General features: G+C 34.4%; 1 protein-coding gene across 1 annotated transcript in view; it reads left to right on the top strand.

Annotated features, from left to right (window-relative positions):
- LOC120776499 overlaps window positions 1–8,095 on the top strand; it is a 159,686-nt gene extending 151,591 nt beyond the window's left edge. Inside the window, exons 15-19 of the mRNA XM_040107186.1 lie at window positions 3,730–3,794; window positions 4,047–4,269; window positions 5,477–5,604; window positions 6,912–7,022; window positions 7,259–8,095. Coding sequence (XP_039963120.1) covers window positions 3,730–3,794; window positions 4,047–4,269; window positions 5,477–5,604; window positions 6,912–7,022; window positions 7,259–7,552 — 821 coding nt within the window. The 3' untranslated portion in view covers window positions 7,553–8,095. The remainder of the gene's footprint in view (window positions 1–3,729; window positions 3,795–4,046; window positions 4,270–5,476; window positions 5,605–6,911; window positions 7,023–7,258) is intronic.
- The last annotated feature ends 11,773 nt before the right edge of the window (window positions 8,096–19,868 follow it).

The raw sequence follows: 19,868 nt of genomic DNA on the forward strand, positions 1-19,868 counted from the left end.
AGTGATGTGAACAAATTGTCAAGCATTGTGTTAAATGACGCGATGCCATCAGTCACAAAAGCAATGTAAGGAAAAACAACAACACAATAGCTTAACTGTGGACGGATGTCCGCATAGCGACAATCATCGGTTCTACATGGATGGTACAAAGCAAGAAAAATAATAATAGTAAATAAATGTGTGATATTTATGCATGGAAAAATAAAGTTTGCATAGAATTCTCCACATTTTTATAAAGTTGTCCGTGGGGATCCGCTGATAGCAGAAACGATTGCTTTTGTGGACTCAGCATGTGCTTTGGTTGCTGCATTTCGGAAAGAATATGCAGATTGACTCAGTTTAAAGAACATTTTTTACTATGCTTAAGCTTTGAATCTTACATGTGACCATTATTTGTTCTTTATGGAAAAGAATGCCTCTTGAAGGCTAATCACCTTACTAAGAATACTTTCCCAAACTCGATGGATTTTTGATATCTAAATAGTAAGTGCTTGTATGGCCTTTTAAAAAGTTAGGTCTACATCTTTGCTTCCGCTGTTTTTTTTTATAAACTTAAGGCTTTATTGTATAAAAACGTTTACAAAAATGTTATTCAAAATATTGGCCGTCGTTAGCTACTACTTTTGACCATCTTTCTGGCAGCATGCGTATTCCGAGACGAAAGAACTCCTCATCTTTCGAGTCGGTCCCAGTATCAATCCAATTTTTGACTTCTTCATAAGAACTGAAGTGCTCGTTAGCTAGACCGTGTGCCATCGGTCGGAACAAGTGGTAATCAGATGGAGCAATTGGAGAATGACTTTATCGTGTCTTTCCTCGTACTGTTGCCGTTTTTCCTTTAGTGCTTGGCTCAAACGCATCAATTGCGTTCAGTATCGATCTCCTGTGATGGTTTCACTTGGCTTTAACAGCTCATAATATATCACCCCCAGCTGGTCCCACCAAATGCAGAGTATGACCTTGGCGCCGTGAATGTTTGGTTTTGCCGTCGACGTGGAGACATGTCCAGGCTTTCCCCATGACTTTCTTCACTTAGGATTATCGTAGTGGACCCATTTTTCGCCGCCAGTTACAATGCGATGCAGAAATCCCTTTCGGTTGTGCCTTTGAAGCAGCTGTTCACATGCAAAGAAGCGCCGTTCGACATCTCTTGGTTTCAAGTCGTAAGGAACCCAGTTTCCTTGTTTCTGAATCATCCCCATGGCTTTGAGGCGTTTGATACGGCTTGCTGTGTCACTTGCAACGATTCGGCCAATTCCTCTTGGGTTTGAAACGCATCTTGGTCGAGTAATGCTTCCAATTCAATATCTTCGAAAATCTTCTCCCTTCCATCACCATGCCGGTCTTCGACTTCATAATCACCATTTTTAAAACGTTGAAACCATTCGCGACATGTTCCTTCACTTACGTATCCGAAAGCATTCGATGAGCCTCAGCCGCACTTTTCTTGGAATTAAAAAAGAAAAGAAAAATTTTCCGCAAGTGACGAGAATTCGGCTCAAAAAGTGACACTTTCAGTTGAGAATAAGTTTGGGATGCAAACAGATCTCGGAACGCCGGAAGCAAAGTTGTAGACCAATATAAACAAAGGAAGACTTCATGAATAAAAAATATAAAATATTTCCCATTAAATCATAAAAATATTAAATTTTTTGATTTTAAGATTCGATGGAAATATGGTTATCACAGCAATACTGGACATCCAGTCACTGAAAAGTGTAAATTTACTCATGATGTTTATTGATATCAATATTTATCAGATCAGATACTAAAGAGAGTAATGATGAAGCCTTTGAAAATGATAAAAACTGAACAAATCAATAGTAGAATGAGAACCATTGGGAAAGGAAGAGAATATAACAAACAAGAAAGGAAAACTTATTAACGGGCGAGATAGGGCCGAAAGGTGAAAAAGATCTCTTCCTTTTGTATTAAGACTTTTTGCGTATCATCTCAAAATTTATATAAACAAGAAAACCCGTTACTATTAGTTGCGCGGAGGCTAGAACAAATTTCATAACAACAAACAAAGTTTCCATACCAAAACTTGACTTTGATCGGTTGATTTGTATGACAGCTATATGCTACAGTGGTCTCAAAATGTTGCACCTTTTACTAGAACAAAAAACCGTACCAATTTTCAAGAAAATAATTTCAAAAACAGAGGGACTACATCGATTCAGAAAATCTCACTGATCATCTATTTATATATTTCATTCGGTCTCCGACATTTCCCTCTGGGTGTTAAAAACTTCATGGCAAACATAATATATTTTTTTACGAAATTTTCGTAAACTAACCTAAAAAATCAGCGCAAATTACCCCGTTGATTCATCCATGTCCATCTTTCTATGGGCGTATCTGTAAATATGCGAACTGGTCTTTCAGCTTTTGAAATATCGCTCAATTTTCGGAAGCGCCGATATCAGACCACTATAAGTTATAGCTCCCATACAATCTGAATAATCGGAATCTGGTTCTTTTATGGAATTTACTATAGCTTCGGCGCAAGCAAAGTTAACACATTTTTTTGCTTTGATTTAATATCTGAAAAGAACTTCAATTTTCAATCGAAAATTTCACCTTAAAAGGTGCATATGCATATCTTCGGTTGGTTCTCATCAACAAGCTACTAGGCCAATGCAAACCGCTTTTACCGTATTTATTTTGGAGACATTAACTTTCAAATATTCTGAACTTATGTGGTAATTTTAACCATCGAAAGAATGCACAGGAAATATGTGTCAAAATTCGAAGTTGAGACGTTAAATTGTGAGTAACAAATTGTTTTCACTAGTTGCTGGTTCTCCATAAGTAGCTTTCACTTCCTTTTTCTTAATTATAAAAGATAGCGCTGAAAATTTGTTAAATTTGTTTCTTCTTTATTGGCGTAGACACCGCTTAGTCGATTATAGCCGAGTTTACAACAGCGCGCCAGCCGTTCTTCCTTTTCGCTATTTGGTGCCAATTGGAGATTCCAAGTGAAGAAAAGTACTTCTCCATCTGGTCTTTCCACTGAGTGAAGGTCTTCCTCTTCCAATGCTTTCCCGGTGGTTAGAGTTTGATCTTTGTCCGTTTAGAGAGGGCCTTACTTCTCAATTACCTACTTAGTCCGAAGTAGCATCTATTGGCAAGAGCTATTCTACGTTGGTTTTCGGGGTTAACGTTGTTGTTGGTGTAAATGCAGGTTCCAAGATAGACAAAAATATCTACGACTTCGAAATTATGACTGGTTTCGTGGGAGCCAAGACGCGAAGCTTCACTTTCTTTTGTAAATATATACTTGATATATTTTAATAGTATTTTTTCTACGCTTTAACGCTATTTTCAACTGATTTATTACAAATATTTCCCTTCATAAATTCCTTTGTTTTTCATTGATTTGTTTCCAACTTCATATTGAGTGTTTCCGACATCCTCTAAATACATGTATATGCAGAACGTTTACTATTCTTCTCTGCTGTTGTGTTTATATCCATTTTTTGGACTATCACTTATTTTTCCGACGTCCTGCCAATCCATAATTTTTATTTACCACGTTTTTACTCGTGACCCGGTTGCAGTGTATGGTTTGCTGTCGTGTTTTTTTTCGACGAAAATGCAGAACCTTCTGGAATTTGCTTGTAAACAATATAAATATTTGCGTATGCGTCCCTGTCCACTCCAGCTTACTCAAATATATTTAATAAATAAATATTTTTACAAATATTTTTGTGCTTTTAATTTCAGGAAATTGCGTGGTTCAACGTCCGCACCAGTCAGATCAGTTAATACGTGAAGGCTCTAGCAAGCGGGTATGTGGGAAAAATTTACTTTAGAACGCTAGTTATTTGCCGTTATTAATTTTAAGCGCCACTAAAGTGCTTGCGATAACTACCGCTTTAACAAAAATAGTTGATTTTTAAATTTTTCAGTTTACATTTATATATTTTCATAGGTATACATACAAATTTATATATTTTTCCAATGACTTTTTGTTTTACTCTTCTTTAATTTACACTCCTTACTTAAATTGTCTTTTTTCTCCACTATTTTCTATAACACAGATCTACTCCTTGGACGATGCCGAATGCAGTGAATTGTGCAGCTGCGGCGAATCTCTAACGCTCACCTGTCATGCTCTCTGCGTACCGTTTGCGCCCTGTCGCACCGCGTTGGCCTTCTACAGTCATGCATCGCCGGCATATCAGGCATTCCGCGGCCGTTGCCTTTGTTACTCGGGCCGATTTATTTGTATGAAGCCACCGCTAGGCGAATACACGCTGCCAGGTAAGTTCGTACACTTGAAAAATTTAATTTTTGTCTGGCTGCCGTTAGCTCTGTGTGGCGGCTTGTGTGAATTTATTGCACAATAAATTTATATAAATTGTATTGTCTATTCGTTGGAAATGGCAAATCTATTAGTCATTTTTCAAATTCCCTGAATTGCGAGTGGAAGTAGGGGGAAATTTCCTTCACAGCGGAATTTCAAAGAGCATTTCTTTAAAGCCGAAATTGGTTGCACTAATATTAAAGTTGGAAAATAATGTTTAAGTAATATGGAGATTGTTAAATATTGTCTAAAATTATATAAATTTAGTTTGGATATAATTTTTCTTCTTCTTTATTGACGTATACGCCGATTACGCGGATATAGCTGAGTTCACAGCAGTCGTTTCTTCTTTTCTCAATGGGGAGACATATATTAGAGATTCCAAGTGAAGCCAGATCCTTCTCCACCTGGTCTTTCTAACGGAGTCGGGGTCTTTCTCTTCCTCTGCTTCCCCCGGCGGGTACTGCGTCGAATACTTTCACAGCTAGAGTGTTTTCGTCCATTCGAACGACATAACTTAGCCACTGTCTCCTAATTCGATGAACTTTGTCAATGTACGTATATGTCATACAGCAATCGTTCCAACGACTGCGGTATTCGCAATTGCCAATGCTTAAAGGACATTACATCTTCCGCAAAACCTTTCTCTCGAAAACTCGTAACTTCGACTCATCAGATGTTGTTATCGTTCATGCCTCCGCACCACATAGCAGGACGGAAATAATGAGTTACTTATAGAGTTTAATTTTTGTTAGTCGAAAAAGCCATTTACTTCTAATTGGCTACTCAGTCCGAAGTAGCACCTGTTGGCAAGAGTTATTCTGCCTTTGGATTTCCAGGCTGACGTTGTTATTGGTATTATTACTGGTTCCAAGATAGACGAAATTATCTACGACTTCGAAGTTTTGACGTGGGAGCCAAGTCGCGAGTGCAAAGACTGTTTGTTTGAAGACAGGAGATATATCTTCTTGCTCTCGTTCACTGCGAGACCCATTTGCTTCGCTTACTACCAGACCCATCACCTATAATTAGTGATTTGTAAAATTCCCAATCATCTGTTTCCAATATAAATAGCGAAATCATAAGCAAAAAAATTAATTTCGGCTATTTAACTTTTCTTGTATTTAATTTATGTATATTATGCGTATTTTTAATTTATTTCAGGTGGTGTCTTCCTATTACTTGGTTACAGCTCAGCCGATGAAGCACTACTACGTCCACATACAAATCTCGGTGTGCAAGATGCCGTGAGAGCATTGCAACAATATGTTACGACACACATAGACAACCAGGTAGCAATTTCATTATCTCTAAATATTGTAATTCCAAAAATATCATTGATAATGCATACATTTTTTATTTTGTTTTTAATTATATTTGGTTGGATAGCGGTTAGTTTGGCTTAGATAGTAGTGAAAGCGTTTGTTCTTACTCATCACGGTCCTCTTGACCGCCGATAAAAAATTCATCTAAGGTACCGAAGTTGTGACTATCGATAAAACCTTTGTGAAATTATTTCAGTAGGGTGAGGTTAGGTTAGATGGCTGATCTTTAGGGATCGCACGTGGACTATATGTAGTCCTTTGTGAAGCCGTAGAAAAGAAAAAAATAACTCCTGCGTTCGAACTTATAAATTAGCAAAACGCTTAGTAGCCAATACTCGTACAAATTTGCATAGGCGTTTAATTTCTATTCCCACCAGCTCCCAAGGTCTAAGTCTTGACCTACCAAGCGCAGAGCAGACAAGAAGGAAGATCGGGAAGACCCGATCCCATTCTACCGATAGTGGTTTAAGGGTGCCTTGCTCTCGCTCATCAGCTTTACAATTTCCTGCAGTGGATGATTACTTATATGAAGGAGTCTGCACTCTGGAACAGAAAATCTATTGCTACCTTAATGGCTGGAACCTCGGCCTGGAAAGCACTGCAGTAGTCAGGAAGTCTGCAGCTGAAGTTAAAAGAGCGCTTCAGACAGCAATCCCTTCTATCAACGTTCTCCCATTCTTTGACCCATCCGTAAAGAAGCTCACTGTCCCCCTCATCCAATGGCGTCTTCCCACCCACAACTCCCTCGCCGTTAAATGATAAAAGGCACCTTAACATTTAACCGTCTTTGACGTGGTTTCTTCGGCTTCAGCAGATCGATGGACAGTTTCGACATCATATTCCTAAATCCATGTCTAGTCACCAGTATTATACATTTGGTGAATGTAGGGTTCTCAGCTCTCTCTACCCTACTCGACGCCGTTTTTGCAAAGGATTGACGTCTTTTGCTGCGAGTGTAGCTTTAACATGCATCATACCTAAAATATTACCCGAATATTTCAAAATAGAATTGACATATGTTGATCAAACTTTATACGAAATTAAAAAGGCTTTTACAAAATCTAAGAAAAAATTTTATAACAATTCAGTTTCAGTTCGGGTCAAATTTTTTTTAGTTTTTTAAGTATTTTATGCTCTCAATCTCTTGACTTCTATGCCATTTTGCATTTTCTAACATAAAATTGATTTATAAAAGTTATTATTTATTATTTATTTACTCTGAGCTCATCTTACTTCTTTCTCTTAATCACTGCTTCTTCCTATTTTCACCGTAGACTCAGTGTACGCTAACGCTCTTCAATATGACCGATGAGAACATCATAATCGCAGCTCGCCTGCCACACGACGCCAAACTCAAAGCCATCGAACTGCTGGGCAAAGAGAAGGTAATCATTTCAAACACACAATTACCACACACCCCACTTAGACATCATACAAACAAATCAATCAATACATAAGTACCAGCATTATTGATTGCACGCGCTGATATTAGCGCGCTTACCTGCACATTGAACCCTCAGCCAAGGCGAGCATATCAAATAACACCAACACTAAAACACACATAACGCACACTTGCGCGCAACACATTGCTCATCTCTCCACTTATCACTTCCTATTTCAGGATGAATGCACTTCGATACTGAAGACCATCAGCCACCACATCAACACCGAGCACCACGAGCTGCAATCCCACCGGCTGCTGAGCATTTTCAAAATGTCCGAAGTCGAAGTGGTTTGGCCCGAAAGCAGTCAAGCCGCTGCGCAGCTGCACAGTGGACCCGCTGCATGTATCCTGCCACTCACGCTGTTGTTGTATACCGTTACAACAACGTTCACCGGTGATGCCGCCAACATGCTGCTGTTGTTGTTGGCGAGAGGTGTGTGGCATAGCCAGAGTAGAGCAGCCGTAACATGACCAATGTCGCCAACGTAATCGCAAGTAAGAAATGCACATTTCGAAAAGCAACAACAACAACAAATTTATATATGGTAGAGATTAGTAATTAATTAATATTTGTACATGCATAAATCGGTAATAAGGGAATTAAGAAATACTCAAAGTAGTCATAAAGCAGTAGTAAATAACGGTAATGGCTTACTGTTACATAAGTAACGGCGAAGCAAGTGTTATGAGTTTATAATTTATAATGCATTTTTCTTTAATTTCAAAAACCGTCGACAGTTAAGAAAATGCGCATTGAAACAAACAGAAATATACATACCTACATATACATATAGTAAATAGTCATTTATATGGCATGTACATACATACATATATACATACACATATGGAAAATATGCATTAATTGAGCAAGTATTTGTATGTGACGTTAAGTTAAAGGGCATTTAAGCATAGGCCTCCGTTAAGTTGAGCATTAAGTAAGCAAGTGTGTGTGTGACTGTTAATTCAATTAATTGAAAAGTTCGAAAAATGTGTAAATATAATATATATTTATAATGTGTGGAGTGCCGTACCTATATATATATGTAAATATATAAACATTTATGTATCATATTGGGATATATGTTAAACCGTTAGCAGCTAAAGGTCGATTCCATGCTAAGTTAAGTTAGGTAATTTGGGCAAATTAGTTTATGCGAAGCACATGTTCAGACCGTTATGTATACATGTAGTTATGTATATTAGATAGAATAGTTGAGCATACGAGTATGTTTAAATGTATGTAGGTATGAGATCTCAAGCAAGAATTTTAGTTCACGGTTCCAAAACCTGTCTGGATTTATATCACTATGTCTTAACTGTTATTTTCGGACTACTCTCACTCAAAAAATACTTTTATGTATTTGAGTATAATCATCTATATATAAATACATATTAGGGTGGGTCAGAAAATATCAAGTTTGCATTTTATACTCTGAAAAATTGTCGAGAAAACTTTCCATCAAGCATGAGCTCTTAATACTAATAAGAAGGCCCTCCACTTTCCAGTGTCCTATTTTGTCCTTACTATTGGAATTCAAATTTGTAATACAGTATATATTATTTGAAAATGTGTTTACTCTCCTAAATTTTTAGGAAACTGAATTCTCTCCAAAATGGTTTCAAATAATTTTTTCTGTTTTTGATTTATAAAGTACCTTTTTAAAGAAAATACACAGAAATTTCAAAATTGTTAGTAAATGTTTATTGATATATTCGAAAGAACATTCGTTTGCATTTACTTTTGGAAGATTATCTTTCTACGTCTCTGATGGTCCATCCGTTGAATGCTATTTTCGATGACTCGTTCGAGTATTTCGACTGGCGAACCTGGCCTGAATCGAACGGGTTTGTCCGCAAAGACCTTAGACTTTACATAACCCCACAGAAAAATTCTAACGGTGTGATATTACACGATATTGGTAACCAATCCACTGTCCCAGAACGTGAAATTATCTGTTCACCGAAGTGTTCTCTCAATAAATCCATTAATTGATGCGATGTATGGGAGGTGGCGCCGTCATCAGCATTATTTTTGATGAAGTATGGACCGGTGATTCCAGTGGCCCACAAACCACACCAAACCATTGTGTTTTCTGGATTAAATGCAGGTCTTGAACCTCTTGCTCTTAGTCCCAAATGCGGCAATTTCGCTTGCTTACATACATATTGAGCCAGAAATGAGCCTCATCGCTGAACAAAATTTGGATTGAAAACTTCGGATTTTCTTAAAATCAAGAGCCCATAGAATTCAATATAAGATATCGACGTAAAATGCTCCAAGTTGTTCCATACGTCAGTCCGAGTTACTGCGAACGAAGCCGAATCGACTCTTCATGGTCTTGGTGTACACTCTCAGCGCTACGGCTGCTATATTTTCTTCACTGGATCTCAAGATGGATAAAGATGTTGCGATTAGTATGCTCAGTGGGCCGATTATGTTGACCATAAGTTGATCGAAGTGCGCGAAAGACATTTACAGAATATGAATTTTTGCAATAAAGTTGAACTATTTGTAAATGTTGTTAAGCCGTCAGTCTTTCCACGATGAAATGTCAAACAATACTGAACAAAAATAACATGACAGCTTGAAAAAAGTACCTCTACCTGGATCACCCGTTTTTAAAAGCTCATGCTTGGAATGAGTACTTCTTAAATGTATACCAATAATTTTTTCAGCGTATAAAATGACAAAAACAAATTATTGATTTTTTTCCAACCACCTTAATACATATCTAGGTATATATAGAGGTACGTTTCATAACAATTGAACTATGTACTTTTCTTTTATTTACATAAGAACTTAAAGAAAACCTCCGCTATTAGTAGTTAAGATCTTCAAATGTTTAATAATGCGAACCCTTTAAGAAAAATCTGTTTGGTTTTTTAGTCTCTTATTTTTCATTGATTCAAATGCTGCATTTAACCCGCCATCCTCTGAAACTAAGCAATATTTATCTTGTGATATTGCATATCAATTTCGCATATCAATTTTGACTTTTGTCTTTTGATCTTAGTACGCTTTTCTAAAATTTGTTACAACCACATATTCTATGCTACCGAAATTATACGAAAGAAATACGTATTATTGATGGTTATATTTTACTTATGTATATATATAAATATATAATTGTTTATGATATAATAGTTATAATAAAGGTTACAAATATTTGTACATAAGTTCATACATATATGATGAAAAACACAATGAATTTTTATACAAACTGCTGTCTATATAATAAACTATTGGAAAAATGATAATAATACTCTTAAAGAAAAAACTAGCATAAGCAGGCATTTAGGACAGAAAAACATAAGGAATATTTGAACTTGAAAAGGTATAAAATGTAGAGAAGAATAAGAGAAAATGAGAGGAGAAGAATAAGAAATAAAAATAAAATAGCAAATGGCGGAAATAACTAAAGATTAAGATTAAGTTTATGAACTTCCGTCTCTTGTTGTTAATTGAAAATGTTTTTTTTTTTTATAAAAGGTATTCATAAGATTAATACTCTGCACTTTATTTCATTGAACGCCTAAATCTTTGAGAACAGCTCGTTTATCACTTCATTTGCATTAAAACAATTTTTTTTTGTAAATATTTTGGGCAAAACGTAGTAAGACTTTGTTCATAATTTTGTAATTCCGTATGCATTCTTTGAAACACGAAACGCTAATGATTATTTTGATGTGACTTTTGACATAGATGTCACTGAATGTGATACCAACCTTTGAATAAGCAAACATAAAAAACGCGTACGCATATACAACCTAGAAAAATAAAATATTTCAACGAATGGGTTTTCGCGCGAAATTTCAATTAAAAAGTCTTACTATTTTTTGTCCACAGGCAGCGCACACAATTATTATTTTCAATAAATACCATCGTTAATTCAATATATTTTCAGTTAAATCATTAATTTATTTATCAGCATTCTCATTCTTTGACGTAAAACCACCAATTTATTTCTTTAAACCATAATACATTTTTTATGCAACCAATGTTAATGATTTCAAAGTGCAACAAGCGTTGAAATACGACAGCTGTAACCGATACGTTGTGGCCAACATCCATCTGTGGTCAATTTAAAGTGTGTCAATATATTTCAATAATAATTCGTTCGCCATGCACAGTGGCAAGGAAAAGTATTTTAACGGTGGCGTGGAGTGAGTGAAGAAACAAACTCTCAAAGCTGCTAAGCGTGTTCAACTAGTGTAACAAAAATGACAATTATTCAAGAATTTTTAAAGAAAATTTAAAGACTTTTTTTCTATTATTTTGTTTTTTTATATTTGTAAAAGAACTCAGTAGTAATATGAGTAAACATTTATTTACAAAGAAGTGCATATTTTGTTTTCAAGACACTGTAGCTTTTTTACTATAATAAAGTATTTAATTTCTCACTCAATTACCTATATTATATGCTTTATTTTGATCAATTAAATTTATTCATATGTAAAACTTGCGGTTCATATACATTGAGACAGAGAAATATCGAAAATTGCAAATTAAACGCAAAATATTTAATTATTCATCAATATTTATTTTGTGGAACTCAATGTTATCCCCACCAGATTTAATACACTTATGCCATTTACCCGGGAAATTTAATTAAAATTTCCGGTGCTTTTTAGTCACAATTTATTTTTAGTTTAAACATTAAAGTATTATATGCCGTAGGTAAAATAATTATTATTTCAATTAGTTGCTGTAGCATGTTCTTTTAATATTTATTGAAAGTTAACTTGAAAATTATGAGTGTTCCAAGCTATAAGCTAGATTTTTTTTTTTCGGAAATTAAATCTCATACCCTCATTTCTTTTAAATGATTTTATTAGCATAAATAAAAAATATTATGCGATTGAATCATGATAACGCGTGCCGATTTTACACTGAACATAAGAAATACAAAAATTTTTAGAAGTTCACGCTTATTTAGTTAATAAAACACTTTTAAACCCAAAACATATTTCGATTTAATATTAAGTTCTTTTTTTACAGTCAGCATATATAATCCGGTGTTCATATTATGCAGCTTAATAAGAATTGCTTCCGCTTCTCCTCAACTGTAATGAATCCAAGAAATTTATGCACACTTCTCCGCTCTTACCACGATATCCTTAACTCAGCCTTCAGCCCTCATCACAGAAAAATTCTTCTTGACCATTTGAAACGAAGGGGAATATGGCCATAGATGCCATGCTTTGACGGTTTCACTTTGGTTAAATTTTCAAACGTTTCTATTTTAATTTCATACTCTACGTCGCCATCAAATAAAGAAAAGGCAGTTATTTTATCGACTAAATACCATAGATTGTGGCTTAATTGCTGTGAAGCAACTTTCGAAAGCTTTGTAACCATTTTTTAATAAGGATATTACGAAGAAAAATCAAATATCGAACAGTGCCCTATCCTCACTTTCAATTTGGCGCTGAGAAGTGCTATTTTCAGTGCATAAATCGCCACCACCATCCACCAGGCCGCAACCCGGAAGCCGGCCTTTTATGTTCCACTTTATTTCCACATAAAAACACTGGGAGCTTAAATAGTTTTCGATGGACATCGTTCCGAACCGCCTTAGCCTGTTCTCTTTCTGATGAGTTGTAGTCTAATCCTGACACAGCTATCAATTAAACTTTATTTTCATATGAAATTGCTACCCGAAGACGTTCTTCATTGGATTTGCCACCATCTAAAGCAAACCATAATTTGTCAACAGTCACAAACTCTGGCATCAAATTTTGTAAATCAGTTTTAACGAATTCCGTTATTAATTCTTTGAATTGAGAATTTACTCATAGGAAATTCATCAATATAATATGCAAGTGCCTCACTAGTAGGTTCAAGAACATATACAGTGTCTCTCGTAATTTAAGGACGCCTGTCTAACCCGGCTACGCATTTTAAATGAAGTATTTCCGTATTGATTTTTCTTCTTATAATTTGGGTTGCAAGCACTATTTGTTCAGTATTCATGTTGTAAGGATTCTAGCTTCAAACCACTATCTGCATTCGATCGCATTTACGGTCCTTGTGGTTACTTGTGCATTGCAGAGAGGCAACACGAGTGTTAACACGCAACTTTATGGGATTTAAATTAACTGAGCCTGTAGAATCGAACCTGAAGACCTGTCGAAGTTTTAACGGAACAGAGTTGGCTGTAAAATTACGCTTAAAGCCATTTCTACAACATGCCACTTTTTTGCACTGAGTTAACAGAATGCCATAGCCTTCAGCCCAAATTCCACGTTTCCAAATCGTGATCCAACTTCATTGCTTGCTTTCGCTGTGTCCTTGGCCGGGAGCTGCTAATTTGTAGTTCACAGTTATCCTATCCTGAATCATTTATTCATTAATGATATCATTGAGGTTGACTCTAGGGTACTTTTACATCTCCGTTTCTCTTCCTCAGTATTTTTCAGGCGTTGTCTTTCCATCTTATCGGACCCATTTTTAAGCAAATCGGCGCGGGTATTCTAATCCTATCAACACCAAATTTAGTTTCCAATTGTTTCAACGTAATTCAAACGAACTAAGGGCGTATAATACAAAAAAAAAATTATCGAACACCCTAATTAATAGCGATATATTTTACTTAAAATTTATGTTTGAATTTGTTATAACAAATAAATTTTAATGTGTACAACATGTTTGCCTTTTTATAAATTTATTGTTGCACATTTATAACTCTCTTTCGGGTCTTTAAGGCCTTTTGTTATATTTGGTTTTACTTTGTTTTATTTTATTTTATTTTATTTTATTTTATTTTATTTTGTTTTATTTTATTTTATTTTATTTTATTTTATTTTATTTTATTTTATTTTACTTTATTTTATTTTACTTTATTTTATTTTATTTTATTTTACTTTATTTTATATATTATATATGTAATATTATTTGTTAATTTTTTATTTTAACTTAAGCAACTCGCTGTTGAGTTAAACAACCCAACCAAGGTTTTACAAGCAAATACAAATATGTAATAAATGTAACGAATATGCGTAAAGTAATGAGAAAATTATAAAATTAATAACAAAACATATCAAGTTGTACACCTAAATATTTACACGTATACACAAACACACAAATATTACTTGTATATGAGCGTTTAAATATTGACATAAAAACTTAACAATTTAATATTGCTATACGTTTATTGTATATGTTAGTTAAAAGAAAACAGAAAAAACTAGTGGAACAAATTAAAAATTAATTATAATAATATTGAGTTAGTCAATATTAACAAATTTTTAAACAATCAAGGGGTGAGTTCACGGTAGAGCAGATAGCAGACAGCAGACGGGCCTTCAATAATATGATTATTTTTTATAATTTTGGCAGGATATATTAACTATTTTGATATATCATTATTTCCAATGACTGCTTTTTAATATAAATTATTAAATTATACTGTAAATATGTACATAAAGAATTATTTAATTCAAATGCTTGAATGGATATGCGTACGTATGTGCTAAATAATCAAAAGCTTGTATAAAGTAGCTTTATATTAAAAAATATATAAACTCTACTTATATGCCATACTTTAGCTAAAAAGCTATAAAATATTAAAGCAGAAAATTTTTTTTCAACGGATTAAAATAATATTTTTTATATTTCATTTGAGAGCGCAATTTAATGTTTACAATAAAAAATAGTAATAATAATAAAACAAGCAGATGTTGCTATAAGAGTCTACATCGAAAATTAGCTGTGAAGGCTGACAGCCACACATTTTTCTACTTTCACAGATTGAAGCTTCACTTCGTGTTAGTTTCTAGGAGGTACAGGTATTCTCTAGATCAATGTTATTTACTGATAACGCTTCGGTAGTTTGCAGCTCATTTTCAGACCATGTGTGTATGTCGTACTATATTTGGAAGCGCCTCGGCACTTCTCTCGTTCTGTTGACCCATTTTGATTTGAAAGCTCGTCGTATTCTTATCCTTCTAATGTTGTCTGAGGTTTGCTTTGCGCACTTATCTCGTTTTGTTTGCTGTTCCCCTCTTTCAACATGACATATGGTACTCTCCATTTTATCCGTTTCTTGCTCTAGTTGGCTGGATGCCGTAAACTCAAAAAGAGCTGTTACTGTCGTTAAAAAATTAATGATTAACCTGCGTTCGTGCATCTTGTGTCTATTTCTGCCTTCATCCAGTTCCTGTGCAGGCTACCGATAATGTAGAAGACCTCGTCTAGCTGAGATACACCATTTTCTATTTTGGTAATTATATTGTTTTGCCTTAACGTGACTAACTTCATCCGTTTGAGGGTAGCGCGACACATTAGGAGCGCTTCGTCCTCTTGTACTCTCATTTTCAAAATGAACTCTTGCCTTGGAGAGTTTTATATGTTTCGCGCGATTCGAGCGTTAACTGGAATCCTATTTTATGTTCTGTCCCTGTTTCTATCCATTGGTTTTGACATAAGGGAAGCGGTTTCTTCCGTAGAAGCAGCTGGTATTGATCTCCCGTTTTCTCGTGCGTCTATTAGCGCAGAATTCTGCATTGTCTTCTAAAAGTAGTTACGTTGTTCGTCGTTCGCTTTTGTTTATGGGTTTTGTACTCTTTTGAGTTTTTATTGATTTCGTTATTTTCATTATTCAAGTTGTAGGGATCCCCGCTTCAAGCCGCTATCAGCACTCGATCGCACTTTCGTTCGCTATGGTTATCTGGGCTTTATAGGGAGGCAACACGAGGCTTGACACGAAACTTTATGGGATTTTAATTAACTGAAACTTTACCGCCAACCTAAAATGAACGTAGCATCGAACGTACTTGAAGACCTGTCGAAGTTTTAATGGAACAAATGCGGCCTTAAAATTACACTGAAAGCCATTTCTACAAGATGTCACTCTTCTATACTGAGGTAACGGAATGCCACAGCCGCCAGCCCAAGTGCCACGTTTCCAATTCGTTGCTTTCTTTCGCAGTGCTCTTGGCGGGGTCTGCTACATTGTTATTCACACCTAACCTGCATCTTTGCAGAACGTGCACTATTTACCAACTGTGACAACAGCTGAGCTTGGCAATTAGAGTTTTTTGTGTATAAGCTTCCGTTGTAGTGTCCCTCGTCACTCCGTTGCTTCCCTTTCGTGGGTAGGTGTTCCCTCGAGGCAGCCCCTTAGTGGGTTGTGGATGCTTAATTCGAGGCGGCATTTATTCACCTCGTCACCGGAGATACATAGCATGTTTCTGAATGTTGCTGTTGTTGTAGCGGCAGAAAACATTTCTGAAATAATTTCGAGGCATGGTGGCGAGATGACAATCCTGTCTGACTGTCGTAGGAACGGAGGATGTTTCAGGTCTTTTAAGGGTTTATATACAGTTAGAAGGCAGAAAAAAGGCGAATTTTCCATAATTTTTTCTGAGAAAACTTTTATTTTTATTGATTCAAAATTTGTACACATACTATGGTATCTTTCAACTGTATTTAAGGTTTAGTATTAGTATTAGTAATATTTATTTGGAAAGGAACTAAAACTGATCGCCGGGAGCTTCTATCAAAAAATACGTTTTGCGGTGACTACTGTATCTCTAAACTTTGGGACCAATCAGATTAGCTGTTTTCGAGTGGAGTGGGTCACCAACTTTGAAACAACATTTTGAGAAAACCGCGCCTAAAATTTGAAATGCACTTCAAATTACTCCGAAAGGCCTTTTCAAATTTTCATGTAACTTCGAAAATATTCACCGGAGCAATATGAAAATTTCTGTGTGTACTCTTAAGTATACGTACATTAAGGGTTCAGTAGGGTATCCTTTTTCCAAAAACATTTTTTATGCATTTTCTGTTCCCTTATACCCTTAGAATTAATACAGAAACTCACTTTACCATTGGAAGGTTTCGAAAAAGGCCCAAAAATAATAATACCGCTCGACGTTCGGACCGCTCGGTGTGTACATCTCAAACTTTAAACGCGTTTTTCTCAAAACACACTTTTTTAAACTGGCGGACATGATTCCGGTCGAACTACTCAACCGATTTGTTTAATTTTTTTTAATGTTCACAAAACGCCTGGCTATCGTCCCTACTATGACAACGTTATAACAAAATTTATGTAAAAACATATGGGGAAAAATTAAAAAAAAAAACGTTAATTATTTTTTTATTTATCAACATTTTTTCATGATGCCAGTAGGGACCCTAATCATTCACGTACTTTTTAAGAACAAATTGAGTTTTTGTGTTTCAGATAATCCAAGCGTGAGAAATCGTGTCCACCAGTGAAAAAACGCATTTCATTCACCCAGCCATTTCTCCGACAGATGTCATCAAAAAATTCCGAAACAATTTTTTTATACACTCCCCGAAATACCTCATGATATGTGAAAAAAGTTCTATTGTAGAATAAAAATTTCTATGAAAAAAAATATCAAAAGAACTGGCCAGATTACCCTACTGATGCCTTAAGAAAATATGCTAGAAAAATTCGGTTATTTGAAAATTCTAACTGTATTTAACCCCTTAAGCTGAACCTCCCTCTCGTGTCGCTTTTGATCAGCGGCTGCTTTTTGGGTACTCGAAGCCAAACTAGATATTTAATTCGTCAAACTTTAACCCTTGGTGGCCTGAGCTCAGCCTTTGAATTTAAATAAAAATAAAATAAAATAAAATAAATTAAATTAAATTAAATAAAATAAACTAAAATAAAAATAAAATAAAATAAAACAAATATAAAATAAAATAAAATAAAATAAAATAAAATAAAATAAAATAAAATAAAATAAAATAAAATAAAATAAAATAAATTAAATTAAATTAAAATAAAATAAAATAAAAAAATAAAAATAAATAAAATAAAATAAAATAAAATAAAATAAATTAAAATAAAATAAAATAAAATAAATTAAATTAAATTAAAATAAAATAAAATAAAAAAATAAAATAAAATAAAATAATAAAATTAAACAAAATTTAACGAAAATAAGTTAGACAAAACTATTAAAACGGTAAACGAAAAAAGTTAAATTAAAACTTGTTCTGGAAATAAAAGAACATAAACTTTAAAATCAAATTTTATAAAAATCTCCAAAAATTTTCTTTAAACTACATTTTTATTTCAAATCGTGTAAATTTAAAATTCTGAAAACAACAACCAACGTGTAAATATTTGCGCAAACCAAAAATAACCAAATAGATGAGTCATAAAAAGTAATACGTAGGCATAAATAAAAAATGTTATGCAGTTATCAGGTGTTGAACATTGTAATCAGCTACTGAGCTAACAAATCGATAGAAAATCCTGCAAACAAACACACACAAATACATACATATAATCCAGTATAACACATACAACAAACATGCACGCTTACCGTTATTAATAGAAAAATACAAACGATGTATGTATGTTTCACTAGCTTACCAAAAAGCATACCCATGTACATATGTATAACACACATACATAACATAACAAGTAAAAGGCACAGAGACATGTAAATAAATGCATTTAACGTAAATTGTACAGTTAATACTTTAGTATAGCGAAAGCGAATAAATCTATTTGCCGCATGACCATTTATCGTAGAATGGCAACAAACTAACACACACACACACACACACACATGTGCAAACAAGAGCGTTATTTTTGCTAATATAACAGCGATGTGCAAGTGCAAGCGCCGTTATTATCGCTTTGGCGGATATGTAACCGGAAACGGAAACGATTGTGGCGACACTGCCATTGTAATGCGAATATCAATAGCGGATGTATTTGAACACAAAATCGGACGCATGCAAATACGCGTGCATGAGCATGCCTCTGTGTGTGTGCGTGTGTGTGGGTGAGCATGGATGAGTGAAAGGTATATGCATGCTGCAGCGTGTGCATAACTTCCAATGCAAATCGAACAGGAATTGTGTAATGAATTGAAGAACGCACGCGAAATGCTTGAATAAATGAGCGAAAATGCAAAGCGTTTGAAAATTATTGAATGCGAAAAAAGCTAGAAATGGTCACAATCATGAAATTAAGTCTTCCTCAGCGCGAAATCGTTTTCATTGGCGATAACTTTGCGTTTGTCATTAACTATGTAACTAGTAAATTGCTTAATTATTATGTAGTATATATATAATTATATTAAAAAACCAAAAACAAAAACATTTATAGTTGAAATATATGAATTGCAATTGCTTAAGCGCAATTACGTATAAATAGCAGTTCGTTGATATAAAAAAGAATATATATATATAATATGCATATGCTTTTGTATATTATAGAAATCTTATGGCAACTAACCACATGCATACACACACATATGTAAAACAGATACTAAAAACTAAAACTAAATATAAATTAAACTAAATTTAAGCAGCAAATGTTTTAAGCAGCGCGAATGGCAAACTTTTTGCATGTGAAAAATGTATAGCCACACATATATGCTACCTTGTATACATACATACTTGTTAGGGCTTAATACAGCAAGCGCTATAAACTATATACTACATAGATATTTCTGAAACGCCGGAACTAAAAGTAAAACGTAACAACCACGCGCTTTAGCAAAAAAACAAAAAATACAGTTAGTACTAGTATCCCCTGCTATAGGCGCCTAATATATATAATATATAAATATATAGAAAATAACGCTTGCCAGCCATAAAATCACAAAATTATTGCAGCAACCTAAAAGGAGAGCAACTTTAAGCCGCTTTAAGACAACCCATGTAAATACATATATACAAATTTATATATATATATATATATATAATAGCAAAATAGCTTATTGGACCGCTAAAGGAGTAAAGAAAAAGTAAAAACTAAAAACTATAATTAAATAAAATAGTAAT

The sequence above is a fragment of the Bactrocera tryoni genome, chromosome 1, assembly GCF_016617805.1.
Source record: "Bactrocera tryoni isolate S06 chromosome 1, CSIRO_BtryS06_freeze2, whole genome shotgun sequence".
NCBI classification, from domain to species: domain Eukaryota; kingdom Metazoa; phylum Arthropoda; class Insecta; order Diptera; family Tephritidae; genus Bactrocera; species Bactrocera tryoni.